This window comes from Cynocephalus volans, chromosome 3 (genome assembly GCF_027409185.1).
Source record: "Cynocephalus volans isolate mCynVol1 chromosome 3, mCynVol1.pri, whole genome shotgun sequence".
NCBI lineage: Eukaryota > Metazoa > Chordata > Mammalia > Dermoptera > Cynocephalidae > Cynocephalus > Cynocephalus volans.
This window is the reverse complement of record NC_084462.1, coordinates 26500150-26519791: the sequence shown is the minus strand read 5'-3', so window position 1 is coordinate 26519791 and position 19642 is coordinate 26500150. Positions and strand designations below refer to the sequence as shown.

The 19642-nt window shown below is 43.1% G+C and overlaps 1 protein-coding gene and 1 pseudogene across 1 annotated transcript in view; one reads left to right on the top strand and one right to left on the bottom strand.

The window, feature by feature from the left end:
- The window catches only part of PRKRIP1 (PRKR interacting protein 1), a 25063-nt gene extending 18569 nt beyond the window's left edge, over positions 1–6494 (bottom strand). Inside the window, exons 1-3 of the mRNA XM_063089835.1 lie at positions 6340–6494; positions 5481–5559; positions 4378–4478 (exon numbers count right to left, since the gene is read on the bottom strand). Coding sequence (XP_062945905.1) covers positions 4378–4478; positions 5481–5559; positions 6340–6465 — 306 coding nt within the window. The 5' untranslated portion in view covers positions 6466–6494. The remainder of the gene's footprint in view (positions 1–4377; positions 4479–5480; positions 5560–6339) is intronic.
- On the top strand, positions 6464–19642 carry LOC134372511 (tetraspanin-12-like; annotated as a pseudogene).

Here is a 19642-nt window from a genome sequence, read left to right as displayed (position 1 = left end):
CTCATCTATAAAATGGAAAAATTTATAATTCCTCCTTCCCAGAGCTGTTAGAAAAAATAATAAAATGAGAGCCTCCAAAAAAGCAGCTGTAAAGTACATACAAAGACATCTACGGATTATCTCTCACTTCTTCCAGTCATAGCCAGCAAAGAGGGAGAGGTACCTTCAACACCTCTGCTGATCTGCACTGCCAGTGCTACACTGATCTGCCCAGAGTGATGCAGAAACCAAACAACAGAAGCCCTCTCTTGGAGAACAGAAAATATCCCTTCAAGAAGGAAATCAGCTTTAATTAGAGGACAAGTAGAAAGAAAACAACTGAAGTCTGAAAGCACCTGGTTTATTTAGAAGTTGAGCTGTAAACGTCTTATTCTGTGCTGCTGAAGAAGCTAAATGTATCAGCAAATGAACTGAAGAGAGAGCCCCAGCTGCCTGCTGCATCTGGCAGGGCCAAGATCTCAGCAGGAGCAAGTCAGATCACACTCTGTAGGTGGTGACAGCCTATCAGTCACTGGAAAGGGACAAAGATTTTCTCACCTCTTAAATTAAAAAAAAAAAAAAAAAAAAAAAAGGCTCTGCCTGTCTTTTGCCATATAAAATAAAAATATTTCTATTTGTATGGATGTCAAGTTTTGGAAACATTTTTCTGTGTTTTCTCTGGATCTATAATCAATATATAAAAAGTTCATACTGATTTATGGTGTCTGAGATAACAACCTGCTCTATTTCTTCCCCCTAAAGAAGTTTAAAAATAAGTATCTCTGATAGTTTCTATCCACAGAGCATTATTTCTGACAGTGGCAAACATAATGCAGTGACCTGGTACAGCTGTGTGACTGGCCATCTAAAACTTCCCACTAGGATTGAGAATGTCACCACCAGAAGATGGCAGTAGCTGGAGAACAATCAACATTTAGGGACCAAGAAAAGCTGCAAGACAAGCAAATACTAGGTCAATACTACCAGAGCAAAAAAGTCAGAGGTATTTTTTACTAACTCAATTTTGGCCATACCAATAAATTCTTGCATAATTTTTTGTTTCCTGGCTGTCTCTCTGGCTTAGTATTTTCTTTTTTTTTTTTATGACTGGTAAGGGGATTGTAACCCTTGGCTTGGTGTCGTCCGCACCACGCTCAGCCAGTGAGCGCACCGGCCATCCCTATATAGGATCCGAACCTGCGGCCTCAGCGCTACTAGTGCCGCACTCTCCTGAGTGAGCCACGGGGCTGGCCCTTAGTATTTTCTTTAATGTTTTATTTTGAAAATTTCAAACAGAAAAATTTTAAAAATTATATAGTGTATACACTACCTTGAATTTATAATTATTATTTGGCCATGCTTTCTTTATCACATATCTATCTATGCCTCTGTTCATCCATCAGTCCATCTTATATTTTTGGCGCATTTCAAACAGACATCAGGACATTCCACCCCTAAACATTTAAATATGCATATCATTAAACAGGGCTTAATACAGATGATTCTTGAACAACTTGGGGGATAGAGGTGCCCCACGCAGTTGAAAATCCTTTTTTTTTTTTAAAAAAGATGACTGGTAAGGGGATCTTAACCCTTGACTTGGTGTTGTCAGCACCACGCTCAGCCAGTGAACTGACTGGCCATCCCTATATAGGATCCGAACCTGTGGCCTTGGTGTTATCAGCACCTCACTCTCTCGAGTGAGCCACGGGCTGGCCCTACACAGTTGAAATTCTGCCTACAATTTTTTTTTTGGGCAGATCTCTTGGTATTTATTGAGCTTTGTGGGATCGGTGGAGGCAAGGTGCCTAGAACTGAGGCAAGAGAAGAAATGGGGAGGGTGGGTGAGGATGCCTGGGCTGAGAGTGAAGGATGGGGTGGTTGTGGGTTTGGGGGTGACACTCTTTGTCCTCCAGCATCTCACTCCTACTAAGTGAGGCTTCAGTGGATCACTGGGAATAAGGTCTGTAGCCTCTGATCTCCTCGAAGTTGACCCTAAGGGGTGGCTGTGGGGTTGGGGGTCAGTGGGCTGTCAGGGTTGCCTGTTTCTGGGGTGTTGGACCCATGGAGGAGGTCATGTCCTGAGCCCTCAGGCAAAGCACAGAGCAGCCTGGGTAGGGCTCTGGCTCAGGAAGGGGGCAGCAGGGAAGCAGGGCTTGTCCCATCCTGGACTTGTCGGGCAGCCCCAAGGAGCCAGGGAGCAGGTGGGCCCTATGTAAAACTTTTGACTCCCCCAAAACTTTACTACTTAAGTAATGGTTAAGTACTTAACTACTTAACTGCTAATAGGCAACTAATAGCCTACTGTTAGGTAGGCTACTTAACTGGTTAGGTATGTCATGCACATTTCCAATACATTAATTTTAAAAAATCCACATATAAGTACAGCTATGCATATCAAACCCATGTTGTCCAAGGGTCAACTATATTTGTTTACGGTTCTTTTTTTCCCCCTTGTAAGGTAATACCTACACAGAACAAAATGCCCAGATCTAAAATGCATAGTTTGATCACCCCAGAAAGTTGCCTCATACCTCTTCTCAGTCAATCCCTGATCCTACTCATCAGAGATAACTATCGATCTGATTTCTTCTCACACAGATTAGTTTTACTTGTTGTAGAACTTCATATAAATGGAATCATACAATATGGTCTCTTTTGTGCAAGGCTTCTTTCACTCAGCATGTTGTAAAGAATCAGGGCTGGCTGATTAGCTTAGTTGGTTAGAGCACAGTGGTATAACACCAAGGCCAAGGGTTCAGATCCCCATACTGACCAGCCACCAAAATAAATGAATGAAAGGAAGGAAGAAAGAAAGAAAAAATCATCTAAGCTGTGGCACATATCAGCAGTTTGTTTCTTTTTATTGCTAAGTGTTCTATTTTATGAATGTTGTTTAATTTTTTAAAGTTTTTTTGGTCTCCTTTATATAGGAAGAAATTCTCTAGAATCTGATTTTCTTTTTACCAAATTATTGGAAAGCCAAATGCTGTTGGGTAAAGTGGCTTTCTCACTCATAAAAAGCATATAAATGAATATCAATTTAAAGTAACTGAATCTAAAGTGCACAAACGTGCTCTATGAAATAACAGGCATCGTGGCCATACTAAGGAGGACTTTTTTTGTGCATTTTCTTTTTGTTTGTTTGTTGTTGTTTTTGGCAGCTCGCTGGTACATTCGGGACCCCAACTCTTGACCTTAGTGTTATCAGCATATGGCCTACCGAGTGAGCTACCCAGCCAGCTCTTTTTTGTGCACTTTCAACGCAATCAAAAGACTTAAAATACCTTTGAATAAATGGAATAATATGCAAAATCTCTACAAATCATCAAGCCATACAAAAATATTTAAACAAATGAACATCCATTCTCATTCAAGTTAAGTTAGAGATTCAACTCAATTCCAGTCAAAAATCAAACAAGATTTTTGGTGGGGATTAAATAACGCCCAAATTCAATTAGAAAAATAAAATGAGTGAAACGTTCCAAGAAGTATTTTTTTTTTTTGTGACCAGTAAGGGGATAGCAACCCTTGGCTTGGTGTCGTCCGCACCGTGCTCAGCCAGTGAGCGCACCGGCCATCCCTATATAGGATCCTAACCCGCAGCGGAAGCGCCGCTGCACTCCCAGCGCCGCACTCTCCCGAGTGAGCCACGGGGTCGGCCCAAGAAGTATTTTTTAAGAGGATCAGGAAAGATGTTTCTGGCCCCTCAAGCCATGTAATAGAAAGCTTAACAGTTCTTAAACTACAATTTTTTTTTTTTTTTTTTTTATGACCGGCCGCCCAGTGAGTGCACCGGCCATCCCTATATAGGATCCGAACCCGCGGCGGGAGCGCTGCTGTGTTCCCAGCGCCGCACTCTCCCGAGTGAGCCACGGGGCCGGCCCAAACTACAATTTTTTAAGCAATTCTCAAGCTTTTAAAATAATCAATTATTATTTGACAGCTGTCATGAAGAACTGCCACCCCCAAAGCTAAAGAACCTAAATCCTCAAAAAAGCAGACAATTGAAAGCACACTATTCACACCAAACACTAACTGCATTTAGGCACTCAGCCAAAGACAGGACGACAGAAAAGTAACAACGCAAGTGGTGTGGGAGATCTGCTTTTTGTACCATTACGTGGCAGAAGACTTAGAGGGGACTCTGCTGTGTCCTTCCATTCACAAGGAAGATGACAGCCCCTCATTCTTCTCTGATCCCTCATTTAGCACCTTGCTGTGTTGAGTCTGACCTAGGAATCATCTGGACTCTGCTTTCCATGCTATGGAAGGCAGATCTCACACAAGCTACAATCAGCTGTATCTACTCTTTGTAGAAAAAAAAGCTTTTTTCTAAAGGCTTTCAATGCACATTGTCCAAATATGAGGGCTCAGCCAGCCTCCTTGCTCACTGACCTTTTCAGCCATGGCATCCATGTAGTCCTGTCGTTGGTATTCTCTCCGGCGCAGATGCCTGTACACATGGAATTCTCCACTGCCAGCCCCAGCACTTGAACCTATAGCCAGAACAGTCCAGAGTTCTAGATGAAATCCAGTCTCCAACACAGGCTACCCTTAACCAAAAGGGACTAAAGAATGAAACTGGAAGTATAGAAGGGGGACCATGCCTGCCTCTTTCCCTGTTGTACCCCCCGAACTAGCACAGTGCCTGGCATATTGTATGCCTCATTAAATTATTTGTTGCATTAATGTTGAATCTGAAGTCACTAAAATTCCACTCTCATGCAGTATTAAAAAGAGGAGTAGACTGTTGTTCAGAGCACAAATCTAGGAAAGTCTGTAACCTTCCCTGCCTCCTCCATGAGTTCACATTTGACATGCTAGATTTCTAGTGAGTTGAAAAGATGTCCATGCTATTAGGTGAAAAGAAGAGGGTTACAAAACAATATGTGTAGAACAAGCATATTTTTGTAAAAATACATTTTCTTAAATGAGTGGTTTTGACTATAAAGAGGTTTGAAAGGCTATATCAGAATGTTACAAGTGGAATAATGGAATAACAGGTGGTTCTAACTTTTTTTTTTTTTTTTTTTAAAAGATGACCGGTAAGGGGATCTTAACCCTTGACTTGGTGTTGTGAGCACCACGCTCAGCCAGTGAGCGAACCGGCCATCCGTATATGGGATCCGAACCCGGGGCCTTGGTGTTCTCAGCACCGCACTCTCCCGAGTGAGCCACGGGCCGGCCCGTGGTTCTAACTTTTTATAACTCTATTACTTGTTTTTATTCACAATTAGTATATGTTAATTTATAATCCAACAAAATAATAAAACAATTTCCATTTAGAAAAAAATACAGACCACTATTAATAATAATGCTGAAGAAAATTCTCTAGTGTCAGACCATAAGCAACTGTCCCCCTTCATTACAAGAGCAAAATACTGGACCGATGATGTTTTTTTCCTAACAGAGATCTAACTAACAAATATTAACTGCCAAGTTTTTATATCTACCTTTAAAAATTATATTTACACTCACACATACACAAAAGACATTACCCATTACATCTCGGACAAATTCTGGAGGAGGTCTAGGTGCCCATTCACTCATTTTTTCTGGAATTGGAACTGCTTTATCCTGCAACATTTAAACATGAAAGCACATGTAAGTATAAACCTGCTGACAAATTACATCTCTAATAACCAAAGGATTTTAATTGCACTAGTGAAGTAGGGCTGCTTTGTTCCTTGGACCCAGAGCTGATTTTATGTTCTTCCCTCTGTCTTGGCTTTACTTCATCCTGTATACGCTGGGGTATAATATAGCCACATCCTTCTCAGGGCTAGCCACATCCTCTCTCAGTTCAGAGAGCAGAACTCAGAAATCTAAATCACCGTTTATGGCTAGAAACCTCTAACTTTAACACTACGAGAGGAAGAGAGTCAACCGTTTCTAGTAAAGGTATAAGACACCTTCTGATTCAATTGTTTTTATGACTGAGGATACCCAAGCACGGACGAGGCGCGGGGAGGAGGGGAGGAGTGATTTGCTCCAAGTGTCTCGGCCAATGCCTCTCTAACAATCGGTGCTATTTAGTAGAAATAAACCTTCTGCTAATCCACAGATTCTACTTTTTCAGTCTAAAGCGTTTGTTCACAGAAACTTAAACTGGGAAGGGTCTTACAGCACGGGAAGCCGCTCCATAGCCCCTTCATCCAGGCTGGGCACTAACACAAGGACAGACAGGGAGCCCACTATCTCTGGGGCAGCCTATTCCTCCCCAAGGACTGTTCTAGGGGGTGGGGTACGGAATTGTAGAGTTTGGCTACGGGGAAGCTGGGCCCGCGGTCCCCCAGAGGCGCCGGCGCAGAAGAGGGTAGGCCTCGGACGGGCCGTGCAGCCCAAGCCTTGTCTCACCGGGTTCTTCATAAGCCGCTCCAGCTTAAGCTTCTGCTCCTCCGCCGCATTCTTGGGGATGACGAGCGCCTGCGGCTCTTTCTTGGGCCTTGGCGGTCTCACCGACGAGGCGGCTGAGCTCGCCATGACCGCCTACCTGCTGACCCCGCGAGCGGCGTAGGCGGCGCGCGTGTATGACGACAGAGTCGCGCGCCAGCGACGCAGGCGTAGTCTCCGAGCGGGGGGCGGGGCTGGGGCGGAGTCGCAAACCGGAAGCAGCCTGCTGAATATTCACGAGCCTGACGCCGGCGTGGGTTGTTTTGATCAAAGCTGCTTGATTTCATTTCCTGCTTCTGAAAAAGTCAGTGGTGCCGGACGCCCACGTCCCTGGGGGAGAGGTGGCTCTCCGTGCTGAGTGGCTCGGCTCCGGCCGACCTGTCCTGTCCCCGTGTGCGTGGTCGTGCCACCGCGCAGCCTCCGGTGGCTCTCAGCACCTCCTCCCGCCCCGCTCTCCTCTCCAGGTTTTGTCCTGGCGGTTCCTTGGGTCTGGTCCTCCCCATCCCCCCATTTCTGACAATCTTCAGTTTATATAAGAGCAAACATGTTACCGAGCTCCATGAAGGCTGGGGCCGTATCTCCTTTGTCCCTCTGGAATTTCTCTGTACCCGACTCCAGCAAATATACCTCTGCAAGTCAAGAAACCTTTCTAATGAGAAAGAGAAAAGCCTTCACATCTGGGAACTGACAGGCGCTTACAGCTAGGCCTTAGTGTACTTCTGTTGAATGTAAATGATATCACAGAACACCAGCATCACACAAGACTATTCTGTGACAGTGGACCGTGATGGAGCAAGTCACCTGGCAGATCTTGGGACTTAGGACCTCCATAATCACATGAGCCAATTCCATATAATAAATACATCCTATTGGTTCTGTTTCTCTGGAGAACCCTTATACAAATATTTATTAAGATATCTAATTATAGAGTCACTTCCCGACAGCACCTAATCCAGAGTAAAAGCACACTTACTTGAGTCCTCCCCTGAATCACATACGTCCAAATCCCATAATAAGCCTTTTCAACACCCTCTGACTAAAGTAAGTGCAGTCTTCCTTCTTGCAACAAGCAATAAACCTAATTTGTCCAACTACAGTTGTGTTCCTGTTGATTTTCAGTTGTTGGTTTTCTTGTTTGTCATCTGTCATCCCCTGGAGAGTAGCTTTGTCTTGTTCCTGGCTATATATTCTGGCATCTGAGACAAGGCCTGGCCCACCAAAGGGCACTCAAAGATTTGCTGGATGAACATGGGATCTCGGGGACAGGCACCTGAGATGCTGCACTGCCTGCTCAGCCCAGGACAGCTCTCTCACTGAGACTCCGGGAGAACAGACAGGTGGACAACTGGAGGATAGTGGATGGTGTTAGTTCTCCTTAGGCCATTCCAGGCTGCCTGATACTTGGTGGTTTTTCCAGGGGTTGAGGGTGAGGAATTAGGAGAAGTTCTTGAGTGGCCCAGGTCTGTTACTGAAACCTGGGGAGGGGGCTTGGCCGAGGTGGGGTCATGCTCACAAACACCCGACATCACATACCCTATCGACCTGGTACCTCACTATTCTCCAAACATACTACAAAACAAAGACTTTACCTGGAGTGTCTTTTCCTCCCTGGAAAACACCCACGCAGCCTAATTAACTTGGCCTAAATGCTATCTCCTCCTTGAAGCCTTCTCTAATTTCTTACCCACCTTCAGGCAGTAAATTGCTCCCTTCTTGGTTCTCCTCCTCCTCTGGGTCCCCATGGCTGGTGTGGTAGTTACCACAGCGTGTCCTCATGATCTGCCTCCCCGTAAGCCTGAGGGGAGGGCTGGGCCAGATCCCAGCATGTAATCTCCAGAGTGGGTGCTTCTAGAATGCTTGGGGAACAGAAGAATAAAATTGTTTTAAAAATGAAGAGTGTAGGGCTGGCCTCTGGCTCACTTGGGAGAGTGTGGTGCTGATAACACCAAGGCCATGAGTTTGGATCCCTATATAGGGATGGCCGGTTGGCTCACTGGTTGAGCGTGGTGCTGACAACACCAAGTCAAGGGTTAAGATCCCCTTACCGGTCATCTTTTAAAAAATTAAAAAATAAAATAAAAATGAAGAGTGAATGAATATGTCAATGAGATGACCAAATGACATGAATGAATGAATAAGGAAGTTAAGTGAGTACGAGAAAAAAATGAATTAACATTCAAGTAATAAATGGACACTCAATGAATGAATGAACACATGAAACAGAGGATTGGCAGAGAGTTACAGAGCCAGGAGGGCAGGGGTAGTGTCTATCTGGTTGGCAGAGGTCTCCCTGGCACCCCCAGCTCAGGGTTTGGCACAGAGCTGGTGCTTGGCTGACAGCTGCTGGATGGAAATTGAGTGAATGAATAAAGCGAATGGATGCACAAAGGCTGGAGAGGGTTGAGGCATGTGGCTGTGAAGGAGCTGGTAATAACAACCACAGTGTCTAAGGCTGGTCCAGGCTGTTGACATATTTATCATCCTGATTTTTTACAAGAAGGAACTGAAACCCAGAAGGGAAAGTGAGTGGCTCAGTGTCACACAGACTCAAACCCAGAATTCTGGCTGTGTCTGTGAGTGTCTAAGTGATTATGTGGCTCATGGATGGGTGGGATAAGGCTCCCATCAGACTCTAGTGGGGACATTCATGTGGCACCATCCTAGGGCTGTGGCTAGATTTGAGGTCCTGCTCCCTGGCCTGAAAGGGCACATTTCGCTCACCAGGCGGTGCCCCACAAGAGAGGACTTAGACCCCAAGTGCCATCCCATCTGCCACCAGAGGGCAGCAAAGCCCCCCCCAGGCCTGCCAGGCCCCCAAGTCCAGCCACTGAGTGCCTTCATCCACCTTCCCTGAGACCCACAACTGGGCACCTAGGGAGCAATATCTGTCCCCACCCCGAAGAAGACACCAGTGCTTTAGAGTCTGGCAGACCTGGTGCCAAAGTTTGGCTCCACCTACTCTGGGCTTGGACAAGCAACTTAACCTCTCTAAGCCTGTTTCATTGTGTGCAAAATTTGTGCAAGCAAACCTATCCTTGACACTGGTCTGTGGATAAAATGATCTATGGTTATACAGTGCCCAGCACAGCCCCTGACACTCAATAGTAGGGTGAACACTTGTCCCAGTTTGGTCTCAGGACAAAGGGTCTTCCCAGGATATGGCACTTTCAGAGCTAAATCAGAAGAGTCTTGGCAAACCTCTTTTGGGCAGGTTTGGGTCGGGCATTCCTACCTCAATCCTTTGAGTTGTGGTTGATACTTAAAGAACTACAAAAGCAAATCTTTTTACAAATATTTCATAATTCGAGTTTCTCACTGAATTAGTGAGTCAGTGGTCTTTCTACAACTTTCCTACTGACAACAGCAAGAGAACAGATCCACCAATGGGATAAAAGCAGACAGAATACACCCATTTTGGAAGAGTTCGTCACTTTCTCATAAAGATAAATATATATTTACCATGCAACTCAGCAGTCTCACTCCTGGGTATTTGCCCTAAAACATGAAAATGTATGTCCCCTGAAAGGCCTGTATGTGAATATGTATAGCAGCCTTATTCATAATTGTCCAAAACTGGAAACAACCTACAAGTCAATCAAATTATGATCTATCCAGAAAGTGAAATACTATTTAGAAAGAAAAGGAAGGAATTGTTGATGCTTGCAACAACATGGATGAATTTCAAAAGCATTAGGCTAGTGAGTGAAGCCAGATATAAAAGGCTACAACCTGAATCATTCCATTTACTCGATGTTCTGGAAGAGCTAACATAATAGGGACAGAAAACAGATCACCAGATGCTCTCTAAAAGAGAATGATGTTTAATCAGGAATAGGGCATTGCAATGGGAATACACGTGCCATAGTAAACTATGTGCATGTCCAGGGAAGTAAAAGAAGACAAAAATTTTAAAAGAAAAACTGAGAAGGATTTCATAATTGTTTTGGGATAATTAACCTTGGCTACAAGGATCAGTAACAAGGGTAGCACCAGTCTGAAGTTGGACAGACAGTTGCTAGGCAGATGTCCTCGCAACTTTGTGTGTGTGTGTAAGATAATGGTGGCCTTTGAGCAAGGTCTTGGTTTTGCAAAAGATTGTGATAGTTCTTGTTATCAGGTTTTTGTGCACGAGTACGTTTCCCTCATGGCCTTTCCTGGCTCTATTTGTCATTGTGTTTTTTTTTTTTTTTTAACATGAGTGACTCCATCTTGATCTGACAACTCTCATGCTTCCTTGCCTTTGTTTATATTTTTCTATTTTTACCACCTAAGCATCATCTCTGAAATTCTAGTTTAGTTTTTCCTGTTTTTGGAACTCAACATACTTGTAATCAATCAGAATATATACTAAATATCTCCTATTCTGTGGCTTGCCTGTTTATTTCTTACTAGTATCTTTTGTCAAAAAAAAGCTCATTTAGAGTAGTCAAATTTATTACTATTTTTCTTTGTTGAGGGATTTTTGCATCCTATTTTTAAAAAGTCTTTTCTTACCCCACAGTTGTAAAGACACTCCCCTATAGTACCTTTTAGATGCCTTATTGTCTTGCCTCTCACATTCACATGTACAATTCGCTTAAAATTGTTTTTTGGGTTTGGTGTAAAGTAGAGCCCTAATTTTATTTTTTTTCATATCTATGTCTAATTTTTCTAGAAGCATTTACTGAAGAAACTGCCTTTCTTCACTGCTCTTGTGCTTTACTTCAAATCTTCTCAACACAACTTTTATTTCGGTTATTGCCATTGGTGACCAGTGTAGCACAGGTGTGTCCTGACAGTGCCTTGCCTCAGGTGCACTGCACAATTCTTGTCTTATGCCCTGGGGACCACTTGGTACTTGCACCTGTAAAGATCTGGAACTGCAAGGGAGTTAATTACATGTGGCTGTGCCTAATCAATGGAGGACAGGAGGCAGTGGATAACTGCTTCTCTCTTCCTTTTTCTCAGCTTCAATCTTCCTAGTCTCCTACCTTCCATCCCTTTGGGATCACTGCCCAAAACAAACTACTCACACTTCTGGAGGGAACCCAGGTACTGGACATTGGTACTGGAAGTGGCTCAAGAAAGCAAATCCTCAGGATGGAATTAGGGAATTGGATCATGTACTGGTCAGGATGCAATAAGGACCCTCTGCTGGTGATAAGTGGGATGGCGATAACCCTGGCCAGAGTAGCAACATGATTACTAGTACAGTTTGAGCATCCCTACTTCAAAAATCTTAAATCCAAAAAGCTCCAAAATCTGAAACTTTTGGGGCGCTGACATGACACTCAGAGGAAATGCTCATCGGGGCATTTTGGATTTTGGATTTTTGGATTAGGGATGCTCAACTGTTAGCTATCTGTAAATAATCTGCGTCGCCCTCCACCAAAAAAAATCCAAAATCAGCACCGCACTCTCCCGAGTGAGCCACAGGCCGGCCCAAAAAATCCAAAATCTAAAACGCTTCTGGTCTTAAGCATTTTGGATCAGGGATATCCAAACTGCACTCTCTCCTGTGATGAACTGAGATGCAGGTAGAAGGTGAGGTGTTGGCTTATGTGCCAACTGTTGGCACTTGAGAGGCAGGGATGGAGTGGAGAGTGGAAGGATTGTGCTGTTGGTTGCTTTCTGCTAACTGCTTAAGAAGGTGTATTAGTCTGTCTTGTGTTGCTATAACAGAATACCTGAAACTGAGTGATTTATAATGAAAATGAAATTTATTGCCACTCCGGTGATTGCGCAGTTGGCCCATGATTGGAGCAGCCCTGTGCAGGGCTGAAGGCTATGCATGGGTACAACAGTATGTGTTTCCTCTCATCAAGGCTGATAGATTTACTGCTGCTGCTGAATGCCCAAACTGAATGACCCTTGATATTGCACTATCCTTTGAGGAGTCAACTTCTTGATAAGTTGATTACAACTGGCCACCTTTCATCCTAGAGGGGGCACTGATGCTTTCCTACCTGCCATACCTCTGCCAGTGCTATCATTCAAGGTTTGCAGAATGCATTTGATTTGCGGACAAGGAATCATCTCTTTAGACCAAGGGATCATTTTATGGCAAAGGAGATACAACATGATGAGAGAAATGTACACCACAATACCTGAAAGCAGCTGACCTAATAGAGCATGGAGTGGACTATTAAATTCTTAGACGAGGCGCCCACTGAAGGATAACATCCTAAAGGCTGCAGTGATGTCCTCCAGGATGCAGAGTGTGTATGGAACCCACAACTATATCAGTTGGCGCTGCGTCCCCTGCAGTTGGAACTCATGGGTTAGGGAACCAAAGGGTGGAAATAGGAGTGTCCCCTCTCACTACTACTCTAGCGGTCCATCTGGGGAAGCTGTACTTCTCATCTCTTTAAACTCAGGCTCAGCTGGATGAGAGAGTCTGACTCCTGGGTGTGGGGAAACACTGGAGGACAGGTGAGCATTCCAGCAGATTTGAAGCTGTGATTCCTACCTGGTCATGTGGGGCTCTCATGCCCGTGAGCCTATCGCCAAAAGAAGGGGTGAGAATAATTGGCCTCGATTATCATGAGGAGCTAGATTGCTGCACCATTGTAAGGTTATGGAGGAGTGTGTCTAGAACATGAGGGATTTGTTGGCAACCATTTCTTGATGCTTCCACATCTGGTGATAGTTGTAAATGGATAAATGCATCCACTATGGCCTGATGAGGGTAGAGAAAGTCAAAGATCTGACTTCTCAGGAATGGAAGTCTGGTCGATCCACCATGTCAAGGTTCGGGCTGTGGGTCAGGGAAATCTAGAATGGAGGGTGGAGGAGGGAGATGAAGCCCGTCAATTATGTCTCTGGGACCAGTTGAAGCAGTGAGGACTTCAGGTTGTCTCATTAATCCTCCTTTATGAAGTCTTTGGTAGGGGTTGAGGCCAGGGGCCATTTGGAGGCTCTTTGATGAATAGCAATAAGTGGAAGACTTGACTGGACATGAGAGCTGAAGGGTTGGGCTGTATTGGAGGCTCATGTGCCCACATCATATCTTCTGACCCTGACCAGCTTCATAGATGTGTAACCTGGCACATCTTGCCTTAGCCTAATTGCATATCTCTTGCCATGGCTTGCTTGGCACTCAAGCATTCACAAACCTGGAAGTGCAAGGGAGTCTTTACAGCACATGGGGCAACTCTTAAGTATTTGGGGTCAAGAAAGAGTGAAAAAACACTCCCTTCTATTTCTGGGCAGGCAATTCTGAGGCACATTCTACAAAACTCTTCAGAGCTTGATTCCAGTGGGCTTCAGCCCAGTCACCCACAATGATGACCAGCTCTGTACTGGCTTTCCCACCTTCCTTCTTTCAATCTTCTCAATCATGAACTCTTGTTTCCTGGGACCACCCTCAGTATAAAATACCTGCATGCAAGCTCTTGTCTCAGTTCTGCTTTCTGTGACACCCAAGCTGATAGAACACTTAGACAAATAATTAGTAAGAATATAGATTGGAACAACTTAAACTTACGGATATATTTAGAGTCACAGTGATATGCTGGAGCTGGCTTGAATCCTGTCATGAGAGCCAATTTTTAAATTTTCAAGATTTTTGCAAGCTAGTTGATTTTTGCAAGATGTGGAACCCAGGGGTTCCACAGAAACTAGAGACAGGAGTTTAGACACCTGGATAATTTAGAGGTGTATTTTTAAATTTCCAAATATATGGGGTCCTAGTTATCTTTGTTTTTCATTTGTAGCTTATTTGAATTGTGGTCAGAGAACATGCTCTAATGATTTCAGTCCTTTGAAGTGTGTTAAGACTACCTTATGCCTCGATATATAATTTTTGTAAATGTTTCGTGTCTACTTGAAAAGGACTTGCAATCTGCAATTAGATATAGTTTTCCATGTGCAATGATATGCTTATAAGTATTTAAAAACTGGCTTCCTGGGAGAGGGGGAGAGAATAAAACCCTGATTTGTAGCATTTGCCTACCATGCTATAAATATGAGGGTACTTCAAAAAGTTTGTGGAAAGATTCATATTATCTTTTAATTCTATTTTTCCACAAACTTTTTGAAGTACCCTTGTATTCTCACCATGGTCAATCTCAAGTTACCAATGTGATATCAACTAGCTTGCAAAAATCTTGAAAATTTAAAAATTGGCCCACATGACAGGATACAAGCCAGGTCCAGCACATCACTGTGACTCTACATATATCTATATCTTTAACTTATTCAAATCTATATCCTTACTAATTATTTGTCTAACCATTCTATCAGCTTCTATTGAAAGGTGTGTTAAAATCTCCCACTATTTTTGGGAGCTAGTCCTCCTTGCAGATCTGTCAATTTTTGCTGTATTTGTTTAAAGACAATGTTATTTGATACATACAAATTTAGAATTTTTATGTCTTCCTGGTGAATTTAACTTTTTATTGTAGTGAAGAGTTACTCTTTATCTTGAGGAATGGTTTTCACCCTAAAGTTCTCTTTGTCTGATATTACTATCCCTGTAGCAATTTACTTTTGGTTGTTGTTTGCAAGCTATGTCTTTTTTGCTGCTCTTTTAACATTTCTGCTCATTATGCTTTATGTTTGTCTCATAGAAGTACCAGATAGTTAGATTTTTAAAAAATATATACAGAACAGCAATCTTTGCCTTCTAATTGAAAATTTTGGTCAATGTACACTTAGTGTAAATTGGAGGTTCTATATTCAAATAGTTGTTCCCTAGCCCAACAAAGCTGTTGACAGGCTGTTCAGTCTTTTATTTGTTTATTTGTTTTGGTGGCTGGCCAGTAACGGTTCCAAACCTTGGTGTTATAACATCATGCTCTAACCAACTGAACTAGTTGGCCAGTCCTGCTCAGCCTTCTAGACATTCATCCACCTCTTCCACGTTGGCACACAACTCCAGAAAAAAAGTGATCTGAAATGCTGAGCTCACCTCTCTGAATTTCTGTCTTCTCCAAGACCTTAGCCTCATAATTCTTCACTATCTCTTTAACATTCTAATGTCTTCAAGCAGATTTTTAAAAAAATATTTTGTCTAGCTTTTCAAACTTACTCAGTGAGTGGGTTGGTTGGAGTTACTTAATGCACCATCACCAGGAATGAAAGTCTTGGTAGTCACTATTTTTATCTCCATTTTTTTAGGTAAAGAAACCAGGCTCAGAGAAGTTAAGTAACTTGCCAAAGGTCACACAGCGGTAAATGATGGGTCTGGGATTCTAACATAATGTCTGACCCCCAAAGCCTATGTTCTTAATAATTATGCTATAATGCCACTTGGCAACCTGACTCCTTGGTTTAAAGTTCTTTATGTGTTGGGCCTGCCTTCCTCCCTGCAGATGGCCTCACCTCTCCCTTCTCTGTTGCCCAGGGACCCCACAGAACCCATCCCTGCCTCTTTGGCCCCTCCTTTGGCTTTATTTAACTTTATGCAGGGAACTTCATGCATGTCTCCCCAGGGACAGGACAGAATTGTGCAGGAAACAGAAGTTCATGTGAGATCAGGGCATGGTGAGGTGGGGGTAGGGTTGACCATTGCCTCCTTGTGCTGGGGCCCTAGGTAGCAGCTGAGTTTGCATGCTGTTTATTTGGAAGCTCTCCCACCCCTTACTGAGTCAAATGCAACCTGAGTCAACTCGCACTCTCTGGATTTGCACCTTTGTCTGCTGAAGCAGCTGCAGAATGGGAGGGGACCACGGAGGGACCTGACAAGTCTCCCTATTGAATTTCCTTTGGTAGGGACGCGTCTGTCTCACTGGCTAGCCCAGATAATCTTGGACTAGGAATGGGACTGATTTCTGCTCAGCTCCCTGGCAGCCCCACTGTGAACAGCAGGGCCTGCACCTTTGTCCTATCTGACTTCAGAGGGAAAGGAGGCCTTCAGTCATAAAGGCTGTGTCTGCTGCTCCCTCTTTCCTCCTGCAAATGTTTGAAATTTCTGCCCTCCTTCCATCCTGTCTCAGTTTCAGGGAGGGTGCACAGCTATAGAGACCACAAGCTTTGGAAATACAGCAACTTGGGTTGAGATCGTGCATCTGCCTATTACAGGTTATTTGACTCTAGGTGAGTCATCAGTCTTTCTGAGCCTAAATTTCTTACCTCTAAAATGGGTATAATTATAATCATCCCATGGAATTGTTGTAAAGGCCAATGAAGATCAAACGTACAAGCACCTATAGTCAACAATGGTGTATTGTATACTCGACATTTGGTGAAGAGGGTAGATCTCATGTTAAATATTCTTACCCCAAAAATAAAATTTAAAAGCAAAAAAGATCATATGTGTGAGCAGGACACAAGCTGGAATTCAGCGAATAGAGGCTGGTATATAACTATCACCCTTGCTGAGGCCGAGCCTGTCACCTGGGCTCTGCATTCTATTTTCCAGGACCCTCCAGGACTGGCCATTTCCTCTTTTCCTGGTGTGCTCACTCTCTCCTTCAGCACATACACATGCTCCAGCTTCCTGGATTCTACGTCCTTCCCCAGGTATTCTCCTTCCCTTCACCGCCAAACTTTTGCTTTTTAATAATTTTAATTCCCATCACCTAGCTCAACAATTATCAACATTTTTCTGTAACCTATAAATATGCACAATCAGTACATGTCAATTAAAAAAAATTTTAAATTGCCATTCTTGCTTCCCCCCTCACTCGAGTATTGTAAAACAAATTCCAGATATCTTATTATTTCATTAGTAAATACTTCTAGATGCATTTCTAACAAAGACCTTGAAAAATCCATAACACCAGTATCACACTTAACAAAATGAACAATAATTTATTAATATCATCCAAAGCCCAGCCAGTGTTTTAATTTTCCCAATTGTCTCAAAAAAGTTTTTTTTTTTTACAGTTGGATAATTACATTTAGTTTCTATGTCTTATCTACAGCATTTCTCCCTTTCTTTAAAAAAAAATTTTTTTTTAAATAGGTACATTCTAAGATGTTGCGGGTGGGGGAGAAGGGGTGGGGTTGGCCCACAGTGGGCTCTGTTGCTGGTCTGGTTGCATCAGCAGTTGGCAGGGCTCATGGCCCCACCATCTCAGGACCACGGGCTTCTGCTGTGGCTCTGGATCCATCGCTCCCCACTTTCTTTCTTATAATTATTTGTTGAAGAAACAGTTATTTTTCCTAGAGCATTATTTCTCAATTCTGGATATAGCTAAATACATCTTTTTTATTTTTTATTTTTAGCAGCTGGCTGGTATGGGGATCTAAACCCTTAACTTTGGTGTTGTTATAAATACTTTCTTTTAGTGTCATCTATACCTTTACTATCATTATTTTATTATTTTTTATTTTTTGGCAACTAGCTGGTACAGGGATCCAAACCCTTGACCTAGGTGTTACCAGCACTAGGCTCTCCCAACCTATGACTTTATTATTATTACTATTATTTTTCATAAACTCATAGATCTAGAGGCTCGATTAAATTTGGGTTCAATTTTTCGGTTGTTTCATGAGAGGGGCTCTGTTCTTTCCATCCGCTCAACTTGGGATCCCCATTGTGACTGATTGTTCTGCTTTTGGTCATTTAGGGTTGATTGGGGGTTAGAAGTTGGCAGTTAAATCCATTCATTATAAAGTTTAAAAACCTTACCTAATGGTTCTTGTAGCCTGTGGTGGTTGTTCGTGGATCTATTATTTCACTGAGTACTACAAAATGTTAAATTTCTAATTTTATCACTCCTTATGCATTTATTAGCTGTGATTTTTCTCTAAAGAACTTTCCCCCTTTACTTATGTCCCCCTTTACCTATACAGAAGATGCTGTTGATGCCACAATGCACGTCCCTTGGGCCTACCTTTGAATTGCTTGCAGCTGTGGTGTGACAATTTCCATAAACACTGAGAACTGCCCTCCCCCAGTGCCTGTCTCTGCTTCTCTGGATGGAACATCACAGTTGCCAGGAATCTCACCTGTGGTGGATTGGGAAACACTGATTTATGTAGTAGCCTTAGAATTTGAAGGATATGGAGGCAATGTCGATAATACAAATTGTGTCATTAACTGGCTTTTCTTTACTGCCCTAGAACACTTGAAGAAAGAGAATAACAGGCTGAGGGGTGGCCAGTGAAACCCAGGAGTTCCCCATAGCAGCACCTAAAAAGACTCTCATCTCCAGCAGCTTGAGGAATATCTATGCTGAAAATCAGACCCAGCAGGAGAAAACAGAGAGAAGGTGCTGAGAAAATCTAAACTTGATGAAAGACATGAACTCACATATTCAAGAAGCTCAGTAAACGCTAAGCAGAATAAATACAAAAACAAAGAACAAACAAACAAAAACAACCAGACCTAGGCATACCAGAGTCAATTTTCTAAAACCAATGGGAAAAAAGAAATCCTTAAAACAGTCAGAGGAAAAAGACATTAAGTTCAGGGGGATAATAAGAACTATGGCTTTCTTGTTAAGAGTCATTATAGAAGTCAGAAGAAATGGAATGACATCTTTAAAGGAAAGGGGAAAGGAAAAAACTTGATAACTTAGGAATCTATGCCCCATGAAAATATTTTATAAAAATTAGGTTAAGAGAGAGCACATGAGAGAATTCTCTTGCCATTCTTGCCATGTGATTGCCTGCACCATCATGGGACTCTGTAGAGAGTTCCCACCAAGAAGGCCCTCACCAGATGTGCCTTCTGTACCATGGGCTTCCCAGCCTCCAAAACTTACTTTGGAAGTTTACTTTTTTATTTTCTGTGTAGAGATGGCTTGTGGCTTTTGGACATATGAGCAGGAACTTATGGTTCCAGTACAGTGGTCAGAAATGGTCACTTTGAAATCCAGAATGACAAATGATGGCTTACCTAGATACTGGTGGCTTACTCATGCTTGGAGTTTTTTTTCAGAGAGAGTTTAAGTGCTATGGAGTGGTGTATTTTGCTGACTGGTTGGAAATGACAGAGATGGACTAGCCCCCAGATTCCTGCTGTGTGAAGGAGTTCCCAGGATGTTCCAAACGGGCCCACCAGGAAGATCTCAGTGACTTTTATCAAGAGGGTTGTGGGAAGAAAACGTATTCTTTTTTGAGAGGAACCAAACAACTGCAGGTGCTACGGTTTCTGGGATTCTCTGCTGGAGTGACACAAATCCGGGCCATGATTCTTACCATAGCTCTGCTCTGGGCTCAGTAGTATGATAGAAGGGAGCCTGGGACAGACCAAATAATGCCTCTGAAGAATAACACCTCTCAGTATCTGTCATGTCACTTGGTAGAACTGTTGAAACCAAGCCTGTTGAGGATATTTTAACACACATCCATGGCAAACAGCTTTAATACCCATTTTGAGGTGGAGAAGTTATAA